Below are 17,520 nucleotides of genomic sequence, written 5' to 3'. Positions count from 1 at the left end.
ACTGTGGCTCACGCCTGTAATCCTAGCTCTTGGGAGGCCAAGGCGGGCGGATTGCTCAAGGTCAGGAGTTCAAAACCAGCCTGAGCAAGAGCGAGACCCCGTCTCTACTATAAATAGAAAGAAATTAATTGGCCAACTGATATATATATATAAAAATTAGCTGGGCATGGTGGCGCATGCCTGTAGTCCCAGCTACTCGGGAGGCTGAGGCAGAAGGATCACTCAAGCCCAGGAGATTAAGGTTGCTGTGAGCTAGGCTGACGCCACGGCACTCACTCTAGCCTGGACAACAAAGTGAGACTCTGTCTCAAAAAAAAAAAAAAAAAAAACATCTTTCCCTGAAAATTACTTAAGTAAAACAAAAAACAATGGGAAATCACGTTTTTTTTTTTTGATTTATTTAAGGAACACAAAAAAATTGCATCTAAATGATTTTTTAAAAAAACAATTTGTTTTTAATTCATCATATACTGATTCGCCAACCCATATGCAGTCTAAAAGGTGGGTCAAAGACATCTGATTTCAACATGAATTGTTTAACATTACTGAATTTGATACAAGAACATGTGAAGTCTCTTTCTGGATGATGACAGACACCTGGATCTCATCTGCTTGGAGCCACTCACACGCTCGTCCCCGCTCCCACACACTCCTGCCAGTTCCCGGTGACCTGTGACACCCACTGGAGACAGCTGGGATCATATGAGTTTTGGAATAGTTTTGTTTGTTACCTGCAAAAATCTAACTGGCCTTTTTAGGATCAAATTTCAATCTTGGACTTATTGGAATAGTGCTCTAGTCAACAGAGCTTCAAATACCAAACAGTTTAGCAAATAAGCTTTTTTTGCTTTTCATATATCCTAGGTGAGATTAGGGCATTTTAAAGAAATAGTTCATGAAAAAAGACAAAAGTATAAATGAGAAATTAGAGAGGTTTTGGTGATCACAAAAGGAAAAAACTCACAATTTGATTCCATTTGTTCCAGGGAAAAGAAAACTGGTATGAAAGAAAATGACTTGATTTTTTCGGTTTTAAGGTGGATCCTAACCTAACAAAAGTGTTTGTTAAAACTACCATGCAAATTAAAACTAATCTAAAACATAATGCCAGTGTTCTTTAGGATTTAAAAAAGTGAGATGTTCCAGGTTTAAGCGATTGGTTCCTAGGCCTGCCAAACGCATTCCCAGAGTCCCCTAGGCTGCGGAACAGAGCGCCACGCTCAATCTCATTTACCCGTAAGGACTAAGATTCAACTACATGCACATATTTATTTTAAGACTTGACCTAGTTCAATGCTCAAGCACTGGGGATTTAGGCCAGATGTACGTGCGCGGGAAGCCGTTTTCAACTCTTTCAACTCACACCAGAACAGAGAAGGCATCAGGGCAGGAAAGAAAGCGACTGTATGTCAAACCTGCAGATAAAACCCTTAATGTAGAAGAGCAACTACTTATTTGTCAACCCTACAGATTTTGTTTTTAAAAATTAGGCTGCTTAGTAGTAAAAAGTCAAAATTTCTTTTTGCATGATAGAGGAGTGTAAATAAAGTTCCATAAACCAGTATATATATGCTTATGAGCCAGTAATTTAAAAAAAGAAGATAAAAAAGCTGCATCAGTCCTAAATGGATATGTAAGTAAATCCACTCCAGGTCAAAAATATTATAAGAACAAGTCTTATATTCTTAACAGCAAGGATTAGAATGGAAGTAAGCTGAGCAGCAGCAATGCTAGCAGGAAGTACTATGTATTTTAACATTATTTTCTAGAAGGAATAGAGGGGAAAAGCATAATTCTGATTGTTCTTTTTGCATTTCAGCATCTCAGAACTTCATCCAAAACAGGACAGGCTAATCCAGAAACTCCAGCCTGTTCACTATCATCGCTGCAGGTATTTTAGGAATGATGGATTGCCCCCCAGGGACAGGCTGGGCGTGGGGATCCCACTCTCCCGAGCAGGCTGCTAAGGAGGGAGTCTGGGAGGTGGCAAAGTCAGCAAGCAAGTGGCCTCTGAGGTTCTGGCTTTCAAGTCTGTGACACTGCTGTGGAGAGGGGGTGGACCCCTCTACTGTGGTTTCTGTTGGTTAAAAATACGACAGGTTGCATTCACAGCACTTCAGTCATTTAAAAAAAACACAACTTCATCCTCCTTGCCCACCCCACCCGCCTGTAGGAAAGGAGAAATTCATTAAGCATTTTAAAAAAGATTTCTGTAGTGCTATTAAAGTTAAAATGTAAAACCTAACAGAAGCCCCAATTGTTAGGATTATCTCAAGGGACCCTGAATTGGATGTTTAAAGTTGACATAAACTGAAATGAGCTGGACCTAAGCTGTTGGCTCAATCTCTGCACACCAACAGTCACTTCTGTGTTGTTCCACTTGGAGTGGTCCCACGCCACCCCTCAATGAACCTATTGGGCAGCAGCAGGGTGGCTGTTTTGGGGAAGCTACTGGTTTTGCCATTTGCTTCCAGAATCACATAGACTATAACAAACTTTACATTAAACACTGTTTAGTCCTGAGTTGGGTGAAAGCCCGTTGAGGAGGGGCCGAGTTCATTAGGACTCTCTTCCCTCCATGGCGTGGCGTCATACATGGCCTTCAGGTTTCTCTTCTTCCATTGCTTGATTCTCTGTTTCTTTTTCATTGGTGACCCCTTCTAAAGTCTTCTTGCCCATGGCTCTATTGGCCTCTTCCTAAGAAAGAAATAGGAAATCAAGAGGCTTAGGGAAGAAAGAACTGAAACAATTCCTGGCTCCTCCAGACTGTCTGTCAGGTCTAGGACAAGAGGATATTACAATGATTCTATTTTGGCTGCCCAGTTGGGTAGGTCAGGGCCCTGCTATCAACAGAGTGTGAAGCTGAACTTTGCTTTGGTTAAAATTACTAGCTTGCTCCACGGGACAGCTGTTGAATAATTAAGTCCATATGCTATGGGGCGTGGGGAGTGGGGTATGCCAGAGCCGAGCAGAATGAAGCTGTGGAGGCCGACTCTCTCTGAGGATAGACTGTCACCGTCCCTAGGCCAGCTCCCGCCCCAGAAGGGCACCATAGTGGGGCCCTTATAATACCCTGTTTCCTGGGGAAATCATAAGTTTCAACAAGGAAGTATTACTGGAAAAAACCCCTGATGGATTTCTAATTTTTTAAAAATAACAAAAGCTTCTGTATGTCTCAAGGAATTTACTTTTCTCATCTCTCACATGGACTTGCCAGGGCCTCACACCTTGTACCTTTGGCCAGTGACCTGCCCTACTCAACCTTTGGATCCAAACCAGCCTCCAGCCAGACTGAAAATCACGTTCCCTATTCTTCTATCTCGGGCTGTCGAACTGTCCCTGTTCCTCATGCCTAATCCTCCTTAGAACAAAAACCAAAGGGGCGAGGTCAGTTCTTGATCTAGCAGAAGGCAGTGGGTTCTGCACACACCTTTGCGTCCTGCTCTGCAAACTTCTTGAACATGTTGGCGTATATCTTGCGGTCCCGCTCGTTGTGCTCTTTGGCCTTTTTCTGGCACATGGAGATCTGCAGTCTTGCAGCCTTATTCTGGGGATTTACTTCCAACACTTTCTCGAAGTCACCCTTGGCTGACTCAAACTCATTCATGAGCAGCTGGGCTTCACCCCTCCTGTACAAGCCTTTCTCGTTGGCACTGTCCAGTCCCAGCGCCTAGGAACAGATGGTCTATAGTTTAGAAGGGATGAGTTTTAATAAGAAATTCAGTAAATAGTTTACCAAGGCTCTCTTGCCAAGGGAGATGGTAAAGGTATATTAAAAAAGTGGGGCTCAAGATAATTATATGCTACTGATCAAAATATACTACTCAAATTAATTTCTGTATTTAATGTAATTTCTAGAAAGATCCCAAGGAGGCTGGGTGTGGTGTCTCACGCCTGTAAATTCTGTAAAAGCATTTTGGGAAGCCAAGTGGGAGGATCGTTTGAGGCCAGAAGTTTGTAACTTGCCTGAGCAACATTGCAAGACCCCATGTTACCAGCTTAAAAAAATAAGCTGCATGTGGCCTAAGTGTCTTAAGGCAGCAGGTGCACCTCTCATTCTGAGTACTGTTCCAGTGCTGCTGCTAAGCGCAAGTCAATGGAATTGTTAGGACTTATTCTTCCTTCCAGTGTTTTGTGGTAGGCTGGGGATTAAGAGTATGGTGTAGTAAACTCTTAAGTAAGACTTAAGTGAATCTTATCACCACCGCTTTGTGATACTGGACAAGATATTTAGTTTCTCTAAGCCTCAGTTTTCTCATCTATAATATGGGGGAGGGACAAGATTAATACCTACTTCAAGGTTGTTGTGAGGATTAAATGAAACAATACATGTAGAGCACTTAGGTCAGCACCTGGTATGTACCTTTGATAAATATTAAATACTATCATAGTTTCATTAATAAGCACTGCTGTATTCCAGATATTTAGTAAGTTCTGTTAGGCTTTAAGTAGTGTTATAAAAATAAATAGGATATGATCCTGCTCTCTGAAAAGATAGAACATGGCTGGCCATGGTGGCTTAGGCTTGTAATCCTAGCACTTTGGGAGGCCAGGTGTGCTTATGCATGCCTGTAGTCCCAGCTACTCAGGAGGCTGAGGCAAGAGGATCGCTTGAGTCCAGGAGTTTGAGCCCACTGAGCTAGGATGATGCCACTGCACTCTAGCTCAGGCAATAGAGCAGGACCCTGTCTCAAAAAAACAAAAGAAAATAAAAAACTCATGACTAGAAAGATGACCTAAACAAATAAATAAAATAAAAACAATGAGGGAAAGCTATATGATAGACTGATAAGATGGAAAAGATATCCTTGTTTTACAAAACTATGTGTCTAAATCTATATATTCTCATTTAAAAATATGTAATTGCATGTTACTCTATGTATGGAAAAAAGGAAGAAATATGAGCCAGGTGTAGTGGCACATGCCTGTAGTCCCAGCTACCCAGGAGGCTGAGGCAGGAGGATCGCTTGAGCCCAGGAGTTTGAGGTTGCTGTGAGCTATGATGCCACTACTGCACTCCAGCATGGGTGACAGTACAAGACCCATCTCTTAAAAAAGATGAAGAAATATGTATAAAATGAAACTGACTGGTTCTGGGAGGGAGGGTCAATGAGAATTTTATGAATATACTTTCACTTTCTTGTATATTTCCACAATGTTTGAATTTTGAATTAACTATACTACTTCTACAATAAAAAAGCAGAAAGTTTAAAAACGTAATTAACCATAACATCCCTTTCTCAGGCAAAAATTTAGTGGGTTGTGATAGGAAACACTAACCCACAAAACTAAAAAAAAACCTTACAAAGAATATGCAAAATAGTTGCCGTTTATTTTTTTATTCCTTTATGTCTATGTTTAAGATGTATCAATGATAAGGTTTTACCCATCGTGTAAAATATACTGTTCACTCTAAGACAGATATCTGAAATAAAAGCATCAGGTGTTATATAAAAATATGGGAACAGTATATATGATAAAGAGTCTAGGTATCAGACAAATTTGACTAATTAGAATTTTCTGAATTTCCCAATTCACACTGAGAAACAAATAATCCCAAACATACAAGTAAACAATGCAAAGCCAAATGAAAACCCTCCAACCTGTGGCTGACAGGAAGAAAAAAGAAGAGTAAATGTGGGAGGAGAAAAGACCTGGAATGTTGACATTCTCCCTGGCAGGAGACAGCTTACCTTATCGCAGCATTCCACGGCTTTGGTGTATTCTCTGAGCTTCAGGTAGCACATGGCCAGGTTGAGAAAGGCAGCGAGCAGGAACGATTCTGAAGCCTTGGACTCCTTTTCTGACAAACCATACTCCATCTCTAGCCAGGACACTATCTTCCCATACTGAATCACTGCCTGCATGTACTTGCCTCCCTAGAAGAAAAAAGTGAGTAATTGCTTGTACTTGGCTCTGGAGGGGCACAAAAGACAACCAGACCCTTCACTGAAACAACCCCTCCCACGAACCGGCAAGGATGGTCTCTTTTTGTTCTCGGGGGCCGCTCTCCAGGCACCTCGCCCCACGCCTCTGGCAGCGCGGAGGCTGCGACTGGCTGGGGACTGGGCACCAGCACTGTCCCGTGCTGGTCTCCAAGCACCTCCGTCCTGTCCTGCTGGCACGTGTGCATCAAGGCTTCTGGGCCACATTCTTTGGTGCTAATACTCATCAGTCTTTCAAAAGGACTGTGAGCAGTGTTAGACCATGCCACTAGTGTAAGCAAGCGGGAAGTCGCTTTTCTCTTTTCTTCTGATGTTCAGCATTGCACAGTGAAGACTGTATTCTAGCAAGTGCCAGTCCCAAGCACAGCAAATCTTATCTAAACCAATCTCTATTGCAACGAATAAACTCTGTCATTTGTGGTACAAAAGCAGCTCTAGACAATATGTAAGTAAATGGGTGTGACTGTGTCTCAGTAAAACTTTACTTACAAAACAGGCAGTGGGCCACATTTGGCTCACATGCTGTGGTTTGCTGACACCTGATCTATAGCAATGGGAATATGAATAGTTGAATGGCAAAATCCAACATAAATAGTAACTATAAAACAACATAAATCACACAGGTGTCAGTTAACTATGTGAGAACAACCTTTTTCCTATTCATATTTTTGCTCCTATCTGATTAGTAGGGCTCTGACAATTGTGACGATCACATGAATGACGTATGAGCGTGTGTACATGCATGCTCTATACAAGAAACTCTGGAGTCGAAGCAGTGTGTTTACTGCCATTTTAGGTGAATGGAAGAGCTGAGTGCCAGCTGGTAAATACACAAATAAAATGGGAGTGCCGCGAGGGCTCCCTCTGCAGCAGGCGATGAGCTCAGACACAGACGGCGCGTCCTACCACATGGCAGAAGAGCAGCCAGCCCATAAGGACATTCAATTCAATGTCTAATCAACGAGCAGTGTTCAGACCGTGTCACCAGTATTTGTCACACAGCAGGGACTAGACTCACTGTAGAGCTGTCTCTCCCCACACACACTCCAACACGCACCCGGTGACTTTAAGAAGAGAAAAATCAAGGAGCAGATCTAAGAGAATGTCCCATTCTATAGACTGTCAAGGAGGTGGCATAAGAAACGAAGTCTGCCTGCAGAAAGGAGGCCATGACGTGGATTTTCTGGTGATGAAGATGCAGTAGGCCTGTTCCCACTGGAGGGCCGGGCGGAGAGAGGACTGGGACTGGGGAGGGCTACGCTGCCTCCTCCGAACAGCCTTCTCCACCAGGCACTTGTTTAGGAAAGGGCGACTCACAGAGTCCATCAGTTCTGCTGCAGGAAGGCAATGCAAAAGGATTCTGGGGTGTTAGGAAGGAGAAGGGCATTAAAATAAAAATCTGTTACGCTCTGCCTCAGGAATTTGTGACACGGGTTATTTATAAGAATATGAAAGCAGGCCCCTTCATTATACATGTCGCCCGAGCTAGAGTGCCGTGACGTCCGTCAGCCTAGCTCACAGCAGCCTCAAGCTCCTGGGCTCAAGCAATCCTCCTGCCTCAGCCTCCCGAGTAGCTGGGACTACAGGCATGCGCCACCATGCCTGGCTAATTTTTTCCATATATTTTTTAGTTGTCCAGCTAATTTTCTTTTTATTTTTAATAGAGACGGGGGTCTTGCTCTTGCTCAGGCTGGTCTCGAACTCCTGAGCTCAAACAATCCACCCGCCTCAGCCTCCCAGAGTGCTAGGATTACAGGTGTGAGCCACTGCACCTGGCCTTTTTTTTTTTTTTTTTTCCGGATAAGGTCTCACTCTGTCACGCAGGCTGGAGTGTAGTGGCATGATTGTACTTCACTGCAGCCTCCAACTCCTGGGCTCAAGCGATCCTCCTGCCTCAGCCTTCTGACTAGCTAGAACTGCCGGCGTGCGCCACCACGCCCAGCTCAGTGCTGAAATTCTTGAGGAAATTATACTTACTATGGACTGAACTGTGCTCCCCACACCAAATACATATGTTGAAGTCCTAACCCCAATGTGATGATATTTAAAGATGGGGCCTTTCTTGAGGCAATGAGGTTCAGATGAGGTCATGGGGGCCTCATGATGAGAATGGGATTAGAGCCCTTACGAGAAGAGACACCAGAGAGCTTGCTCCCCCTCCACCTGCATGTACCTCAGGAAAGGCCCTGTGAGGACGTAGCAAGAAGGGGCTACAAGCAACCCAAACAGAGGCCCTCACAAGACACTGATCCTGCTGACACCTTGATCTTAGACTTTGGTCTCCAAAGATAAATTCTGTTAGAAATAAATTCCTGTTGTTTAAGCCACCCAGTCTAAGGTATTTTGCTATGTATGGCAGCCTGAGCTGACTAAGACAATAACTTACTTTCTGTCAGTCTCAGGCCTACCATCCTTTTTTGGGCACTACAAAAAAATAAGAAAGTCCTCACCAGTTTCAGGGGTCAGCATTTTCTGTCACTGTCTTTTCTCTTGCTGGTTCGTGAGCTCTTTGAGGACAGGCAGCATATCCTATCCCTTTTGGAATATCCAGGATTTAACACAAAGAGGCTCTTAATAAAGGTTTGCTGAGTAAATATTAAAGTCAAAAGAATATAATTATGGCATCAAAACTTTTTCTATCATTTGGAGCAAAAGTGGAAGTGTGCGTGGAAATGAAAAATGTCATTTCACTTCCATTGGGTGGGAAAAACAGGCATTTCCCCGTCATGCCTAGTTCCTTCATTTTCTCTCTTCTCCTTCATCTTTAATGTACCCATTACCTTTTCTGATCATCTCCTAATATATCATTATAGGGAAAGAAAAGAAGGACAAGTAGGACACATACCTAGATCTTATCACTTTAGTAGGTTCTGAATAATCAGAATGGTAGAAGGATATGGTTTCTAAAAATACAAATAATAGATTTCAGAATTCCTTTTACATTTATAAAGCATTTTAATTTTTTGAAAGCTCTATCATATGTATCATATGTAACTTTATTCGGACTTCAGCTTACAATGAGCTGCGGTATTCTGCTTCTAAGCTGCTGAAACAGTTCTCAACTGGGGGTGATTCTGCCCCCTGGGGGACGTTTGGCAATGTTTTTAGTTGGCGCAACTGGGGGGAGGGGTGCTACTGGCAGGGTCCAGGGATGCTGCTAAACACAGGACAGCCCACACAACAAAGAAAATCCAGCCCCAAATGTCATTCATGCTAAGGTTGAAAATCCTGCACTAAAAGAATGAAGGCAGGAGAAAAACAGTAGACTCTTCTTAGGAGTCTTTTTTTAAGCCCAATTTCTTGAGTTACAGATGGCTAAATCATATTTCTGATATCTTGGTTCAGCGAGGGTGGTCACAACATGGCAAAGCTTGGTTTGTCTGAAAAGGGTTCAGCGAGTTGAATGATTCTCATTAAAAAGCTTGCTTTAGAAATGCTTTCCTCCAAGAAAAGCACAAGGGGGCGCAAGAAACCCACATTATTGTAGTGTCCTCCGCTTTCTTGCCACTTTGCTGCCAAGTCAGAGAAAAGAGAAACACTAACCAGGTGTGAAATTAATGTTCTTGTCCTACAGAATACTGTCATCTATGAGGGCAAAAACCATGTCTGTTTAACTGGCTTGCACAATGACTGGAATAATATTATGTTGTTACTTGTGCTTAATAATTATTTTCAGAGCCAAATGAAGAGTCCCCTCTTATTTTTTCTTCTCCTTAGTGTTCAGTGGTTGAAATGAGGCTTTTACAATTTAAATGGCAAGATCATTCCCATTTTAAAGCTGAGTGCAACTGAACTCTACTAAGGGGAGGGACTTTACCACTTTGGTATAAACCAAACCAACAGGTCAATGGAAACAGAGCTCTAATATGCAGATGGCAAGAAATATAGATTTTTAGTTCAGCCCATCTCTGCTCTCACCCACACATCTGGACTCTGTGCACGCACAAGATGTGCCAAGTCAAATACCCTGGAAGGACAGGCCTGGGAGGGCAGCATGGCAGATCAAAACCTGCCCTGGAAGTTTAAAAGGGAAGGGAATGTGTACAGAGACTATCTTCCAACCATTTTAAAGTCTTACAGCTAAAGCTAGGATCACTGCTGGGATCTTTTACCTATAATTATAAAGGTGCCTCCAGGGATGTTTTTAGTGGTACAAAATGTTCAGAGACATTCTGGGAGAAAAGTCTTAGGTCAGTGGTTTTGAACCTTTCATTAATTTTTCCCCAATGGACTAATGTTTTGAAAGATTTTGTCTATCAAATTGCATGTTAAAAATAATTTGTTCCATATGTGTGACTGCTGATCCAGATTTTATCCAAAGATCAGTAATTTTAAGAAGGTTCATAATATTATGAAATACACAAATCACTGTTGCAGTTGTAATGCTAATAAGCAACACAGTTAAGTAACCATACAAACACTTGAGCTCTGCTTTCTGCTACTGCTCAGTCTTCCTCACCGTCTCTCTGTATGTATTCAGGACACAGCTAAGTGACACATGGTTTCAGAACAGCATTTCATTACCAACTAAGTTCTCTGAAGTTCTGTGTCATCAGCAACCAGAGCTTCTGAATAGCTAAACTGTTTTAGTTTTACTACACTGAGTTACTATAATTCTAGTCAAATGCCAAAAGCCTCAAACTCTCCCAAACTATGAATATTCTATTAAGAAATGTTGGGAAATGTATAAAATACAGTTAAAGACTTTTATGGACTTTAGGACATAAGAAACACTGTTCAGGACCCATGGTCATAAGAGATTTTATAGAAAATTTTCTTTTTTATTTCAGGATATTGTGTATTTGGGTATACAAATAAGTAACCCATTTGGAGTCTTTCTTAAAAGGTTAAGATGTATCCAATATGCTTCAATCAGAATTTTTTAAAAAGTCAAGCTTGATCTTGAAAGTTTAGAAATGCACAGAAATTTAGGGCTGGAAAGAAACTTGGGGATCATCTAGTCTAACTCCCTCACTTTTCACATGAAAATATAATGTTTTTGGACTTTAAATGACTTTCAGTCATTTGAAGAGCCATAAAGCCCAGTTTTTCCAATTTCCAATTCAGAGTTCATTCCACCACACCCCAGTGCTTTCTGGTGATCCATACAATATTTTAATAATATATAATATTAAGGAAAAAGAAATAAATATAAGTATATAAATAATTATGTATTATCTAAACCTTTGATTTTACATTTGTTTGATTACTACCCACAGTAAGAAATATATTCTAATTTGTAATCCAGTATCTACTTGAACACAACTAAAGAAAAGTTTTACACAACAAAACTTATCCTTGTAACACACTGCAATACACTTCCACTGAGAACTGACTGAATGACCCAATAGAAAGTCTCCAGCTCACAGTTCGAACAACAAAGACCATACCTGTTGCCTTCTGGCTGCGTTGAGTGTGTGTTGACTATATACTCTCACATCATTCTAGGTGTTTCACTTGGGGTGACAATGCTACATTTACAACCTCTGGATGAGGCTGTAAACTCAATAGCATGTTACACAGTAGATGCTCCATAGAGACTTGCGTTATACTGTTGAATAACATCACCTTATTTCTGTTCATGTATTGCAGTGGCAGAAAAGAAAAAGGAAGAAAAGAAAAAAGAAAAGAATCTTGACAGAACCCCCATTCTTCCCCTAATTCTCATCACCAAGCCCTTTCCTCTTGACATGGAGAAGGCATCTATTTGGGGGTGAGGAAGCAGTGGTTGTTCTGGCTACAACTGAATAAAGTGCTGTTTCTTTTTTTTTTTACATCTGGGGGTTTAAGATCTAAGTGAGAAGAAGTCACACTCCTAGATGCTACAAGAAAGGTTTTTGAGTAGAAATGTATGATGAATATCAATTAGGGATTTCCGTAGATTCCTCACAAAAGCAAGTGTGCAGGAATCATCTTGACCATTAGAAGCAATGAATACTCTCCACCTGTCAGTTTCTTTTGAAATCTGTGCATGTTCGCTTTCTTTTTGTCATGTGCCCTAGTGACTTCACCAAAACAGTGGAAAGGAAAATGATGTTAAACTTATCCCTATGAATTCCATTACTTGCTAAGAATTATTCTATTCATTCACAAACAGTTATTGAGTGCCAACCATGTACCAAGCAAGACATTTTAGACCTTGAGCAAAACTGTGACGGTGGGCAAGCCAGACTGGTCTGCCTTTCTAGAGTAGAATGTGTAACAGAGGTTTTTGTATTCTTTTTTTATCACATTAATTCATTCTTTTCTCACCATTTCTTACACTGAAAATGGCAGACTTGTAAAAATTCTGGCTTATTCTTACCCAGAAGGGTGTTGATAGAATTCAGAGTAGGGACTATCAGCACCATTCAATGACACTTGAGTAAATTCTCTGAGGTGGAAAGGACTGTACAGGGACTCACACACCTTGAAGTATAAGGTTCCCTTCTCTTTGACAATGGCAGCCTGCTCCAATTTTTCTTTGGTATCCATCTCCCAGGATTCTTTGGCCTGTGTGTAAATTTGTGACAACAGTTAGATGAACAGAGAAGGAAAAGCATCAGTTGACGCCCATTAGAACAAAGCAACAGCTACTTCTAGAGTATAGTCAAAACTAAAAACACTCTGGCTGTTGCAATCGTTTGCCATTGCCAATTTACTGCTAGGCTAATGCTCTTTACGCTGTTTTAAGAACTCACTTTCCATGATGACCAAGCTGCAGCTTGACCCATGTTGCTCAAGAGGGAGGAGGAGGGCAAAAAACACAGGAAGGGACATGAACTGTTGAGCACTGTTAAAAAGTGCATCTTCAGAATTATAAGGTAAAGCCAAGCAAAGCCAGGGCCCCTTATTTCCCTCTTACAAATCTCTCCACTAAGTTGTTTTTCTCTAGCTCCAGTTTTCAGCTCTCAAATGAGAACATTACTGTAGTTAAGTCACAGCTATATATTCATACAGAATTTTCAAATTTCAGGTCAAGTGGTTCTCTTGCTACTCTAAAATAGCCAGATATACTAAAGCCTCTAAATTGTATCGAACCGTAGACATATACTGGGGAATTTCAAGTAAAACATAATTGGGAGGGTAAAGCTCATGCAATAATCACTTCAAAGCCACAAATAAATGACTGCATTATCATCTGCTAGTTTGTATAATAGTACGTGTACTATTAGTCTTCACCATTATAGATACAAATCTAGAAATAACTGCACTGCTGTATGAACAGCTGGATTTAGAAGGATCATAAAGAATCAAGAGAACCTGGGGTCCTTTAGGGAAAGTGACAATGGGTGTGGTCAGTGCTATTTACTGCATATGAATTAAGTTTAAGTGGGTAACTGTAAAATTGTCTTTATTCAAGAGACAATTAGTGTGTGTTCTTGGTGTAATAGCCCTCCCCAGCCCCTGCTTATTTTTAAGTGAATAATGAGAGGGTTTTTCTGGCAACCCATGTTGCTTTCTAATGTAGCAACAATTATTTAGCAACAATGTAGCTCAAGTATTTAAAAACCTAGTTACGGTTTGATCCCAGGTTTTGGCACCAACCCTCTCCCCCTGACCTAGTTCACAAGGGCCCTTTGTAATTTTTATATACCTTCAGTCTTTATGGAGTATAAATATATTCTTGATAGTATAAATATATATAATAGTATAAATATATACAATAATATAAATATATTCTTAATACTACAGGGCAGAGAATTTAATCACGATGCCTCCAACAACATCACACACCTCGTAGTTTCAAATATACCAAGCAGCATTGCATGAATCTACTCTTGGAGCGATAACAGAGCACAGGCATGTTGTGGCATACCACAGTGAGAATGTTCCTAAATAAGCAGTGTCCATTGGGCCAGGGGTGGGAAGGGGAAAGGGGGTACTTTCTAAAAATGGAAATACAGCTGGGCGTGGTGTCTTACGCTTGTAATCCTAGCTCTTTGGGAGGCCGAGGCCAGGAATTTGAGACCAGCCTGGGCAGTATGGTGAGACCTTGTCTGTACAAAAAATAAAAAATTAACCAGGCATAGTGGTATGTTCCTGTAGTCCCAGAGACTTGAGAGGCTGAGGCAGGAGGATCACATGAGCCCAGGAGTTCAAGGCTGCAGTGAGCTATGCTCATACCACTGCATTCCAGCCTGGGCAACAGAATGAGACCCTATCTCCAACCAAAAAAAAGAGGAAGGTCAAAGATCTAAACAACCATATGCTAAAGATTATTTTCTTTAACAATAAAAACACAAAATGCTAGCAGGCCTTCTGAAAAGGTTACCTGATGACCAGTGAGGGTCACAACCAGAGCATTTGTTTGCTTTGGGGAACATGAAGTGGGAGGAGTATGACTAGGAAATTACTCCTGGGGAAGATTCCAAAGCAGTCCTTCCCTTCCTTTCCCGGCCCAAAGGCACAGTACCACAGGACAGAGATGTCCTTTCTAAGTGTAACAAAATATACACAGTCGTGTTTCTAGTCAAAAGCGTGCTGCACAGAACACGGAGAAGTGTAGGGGCACCGTGTGGGAATAAAAAAGGAACACAAGATGCAGTCCTCGAGCAGCTCCAGGAAGGGCGTGTTTGGGAACGCAGGGCGCAGCTGAAGACAACGGCATGCCTCGCTCGGCACACGCTGCATGTCTGTCCAGTGCCACCGCTGCTGGAGCCTCCAGAGGCGAGCCCGCCATGCAGACACGTTCGGGGAGGTGTACCACTGCTGGAATCCAAGGTGACTGACACATTTTCTCTCTTCTCCACTTGGACAGGTATGAAAAGGCCTAGGGTTGGCAGGTTTCTTTCTTGTATCACTGGGTCACAGGGCCTGGTGGTCCCCACGGCCTTACAATTGGGAAAATAACTTGGAGCCACCATGTGGGCTTCTCCGTGGCTCCCGGGCAGGGTACAGCACGTTCAGCGCTGGAAAGCTGCACCCCACTCCCCCAAGGAGCTGCTTGGCAGAATGTGAACCTTTTTGTCCTCAACCCAGGAAAAAAAAGTACAGAAAGAACAAGTCTAGGAACAAATAAAGGAACAAGTCTTGGATTCTACCCAAAAAAGTTAAAAAAAAGAAAAAAAAGCTGACACATAGGAACAAAATAAGAACACTGAGCTCCTCGGTTGTACATCAGCTGTGCTATGTCAGTTGTCCCATACTTCAGTAGCAGTGCTGGAGACAAGAGACAAACTTGGTAATTAAAAGCACAACACACACATAAACCCTGTCTACCTACACCATCTACTGATATAAGATGCTGATTCACAGGAAGAGGATGGAGAAGAAATCTACCATGATTTTAGAGAAGTTGGTATTTTCTCACCTTTTCGAAGCTCTTTAGTGTAACTTCATATATAAGCTCAGCATTAGGTTCAATGCCAAATTTAGGCTTCCCTGCCTCTCCAAAACCGTATCTGAAATGGAGAGTAAAAAACAAAACTTTAAAAGAATTGGAGTATTTTCAGGTACTTCCTTCAGTATTTTGAATCATCATATTAGCATAACACCATTATTTGTAAGCCACATATATCAGAGCCCTGAAGACAAACCAGATGTTGATCAGGAGACACAGTGCCAAATACCACTGCTGTGGTTTTCTCAGAAACCAGGCTAGATTTCGTTTTCTTTTCTCCTTCACATTCACGTGTAATGCAACACCTGTATTCCATGGGACAGCTTGCTTAATGTGATTTTAAATGCCACTGCCTTTTTCTCTGACTTTATAGCTAGTTCTCTGTATAAAATAGCCATTATTTAGCTATGAGGAATTTCCTTTAAGCTTTATCAGCAGGAAGGACAGAGAAGACACAGCTACCGTGATTGTCACAGTGCTGTTTGTTAGAGGTGTGTTTTAATAAGCTTTTAACTTTAAAGTGCTGTCACCTTCCAGTCAGATAAATGTGGGGGGGGGTGGTGGTGGCAGGGGAGTAAGGCTAACATAACAGAAAAGAAATAAGTTTTCATAGTATTTCTGTGAGATTTTTAAAAAGCACACTAGGAAACACAAATAATATAGCAGATATATAATAAAAAATAGCAGTTCTAGCAAGCTCTAACACTATCATGAGAAATACTCTTATGGGTCTGGAGTAAGGCTAACATAACAGAAAAGAAATACGTTTTCATAGTATTTCTGTGAGATTTTTAAAAAGCACACTAGGAAACACAAATAATATAGCAGATATATAATAAAAAATAGCAGTTCTAGCAAGCTCTAACACTATCATGAGAAATACTCTTATGGGTCTGGACCTACCATATTATAAAATGCTACAACTTTAGCCAAAACTTACTGAATAAAATATCTGGGGATATATAGATTTGTTTTTTGGGGTCATTTAAGATCTCTAACAAATTAAACGTATCCAGGAAGCATATATTTACTAGAATGGAAGCTCTAGTGGAGCTCTGTCTGCAATTTCTCTGAGCAAAGGGACGAGAGTAGGAATACTCATATCTCATCGCTATACCACTTTCTTTATCCCCTGTCTGAATTTTCCAGGAAAAACAAATGCTTACTCACTCAACTCTACTGTTACACAAGAAAATGGAAGCTAGAGCCAGAGACATACAATGAAAGCTGGTAGGAATGAGGTGTGCTGGTTTTAATAGCAGGGCAAAGGGTAACTTCAGCAAAGAAATAAAAAAGGACATAATTACCAGTGGCTGATTTTTAGGAAGTGATGCCTAGTTTTCTACTTTGAGCTCATAGCTCTATATATCTCCTATTTTGTTTCTGCTATCTGGTAAATAAAGACTATTCCTTAACTGCTAGAAACTAGATAGGGAGTGAGTCCTTTCTAAGCTCGCGTTTGAGAGCATGTTATATTTGGAGTCCTGTGCTAAGCAGGTATAGATGCAACAGATGATCTAGCACTTGCCTTTGACCAGTGGCTCTTAATCAGGGTGATTTACTTATTTATTTTTTTTTTGAGACAGAGTCTCGCTTTGTTGCCCAGGCTAGAGTGAGTGCCGTGGCGTCAGCCTAGCTCACAGCAACCTCAAACTCCTGGGCTCGAGCGATCCTTCTGCCTCAGCCTCCCGAGTAGCTGGGACTACAGGCATGAGCCACCATGCCCGGCTAATTTTTTTTTATATATATATCTGTTGGCCAATTAATTTCTTTCTATTTATAGTAGAGACGGGGTCTCGCTCTTGCTCAGGCTGGTTTTGAACTCCTGACCTTGAGCAATCCGCCTGCCTCGGCCTCCCAAGAGCTAGGATTACAGGCGTGAGCCACCACGCCCAGCCAATCAGGGTGATTTTAACTCCTCCTTCCCCTAAGGAACATCTAGAGACATTTCAGGTTGTCACAATTAGGGGGGTGCTACTGGTATCTAGTGGGTAGAGGCCAGGAACACTACTGAATATCCTACAATGCACAGGACACCCCCCACAATCAAGAATTATCCAGCCCAAATGTCAACGGTGCTGAGGATGAGAAAACCTGCCTTAGAGGAACCCACAAATAGCGCCCGTGGCTGGGGATGGGAAATGTGGGGGTTGGGTCGAACGAGGCACCAAAGTGCCCCGACTATTATAGATAGGATTAAAGAGGACCAACAAAGGATATTATTTCTATCATCTCTCCTGGATTAAAATGAAG

General features: G+C 41.6%; 1 protein-coding gene across 7 annotated transcripts in view; it reads right to left on the bottom strand.

Moving 5' to 3' along the window:
- Positions 1 to 429: 429 nt before the first annotated feature.
- Positions 430 to 17,520, bottom strand: part of FKBP5 (FKBP prolyl isomerase 5) — a 102,659-nt gene continuing 85,568 nt past the window's right edge. For 6 of the 7 annotated variants that reach the window (XM_020286977.2, XM_076003406.1, XM_076003405.1 and 3 more), the window contains 5 exons: positions 15,238 to 15,328; positions 12,354 to 12,437; positions 5,694 to 5,879; positions 3,431 to 3,670; positions 430 to 2,697 (listed from right to left, as the gene is read on the bottom strand). In XM_020286977.2, the coding sequence (XP_020142566.2) occupies positions 2,590 to 2,697; positions 3,431 to 3,670; positions 5,694 to 5,879; positions 12,354 to 12,437; positions 15,238 to 15,328 (709 nt within the window). In that variant the 3' untranslated portion in view covers positions 430 to 2,589. The remainder of the gene's footprint in view (positions 2,698 to 3,430; positions 3,671 to 5,693; positions 5,880 to 12,353; positions 12,438 to 15,237; positions 15,329 to 17,520) is intronic. The other variant, XM_076003408.1, reaches the window with a different exon arrangement.

This window comes from Microcebus murinus, chromosome 5 (genome assembly GCF_040939455.1).
Source record: "Microcebus murinus isolate Inina chromosome 5, M.murinus_Inina_mat1.0, whole genome shotgun sequence".
NCBI lineage: Eukaryota > Metazoa > Chordata > Mammalia > Primates > Cheirogaleidae > Microcebus > Microcebus murinus.
The sequence above is the reverse complement of the archived record's forward strand: the minus strand, read 5'-3'. Positions and strand labels throughout refer to the sequence as shown.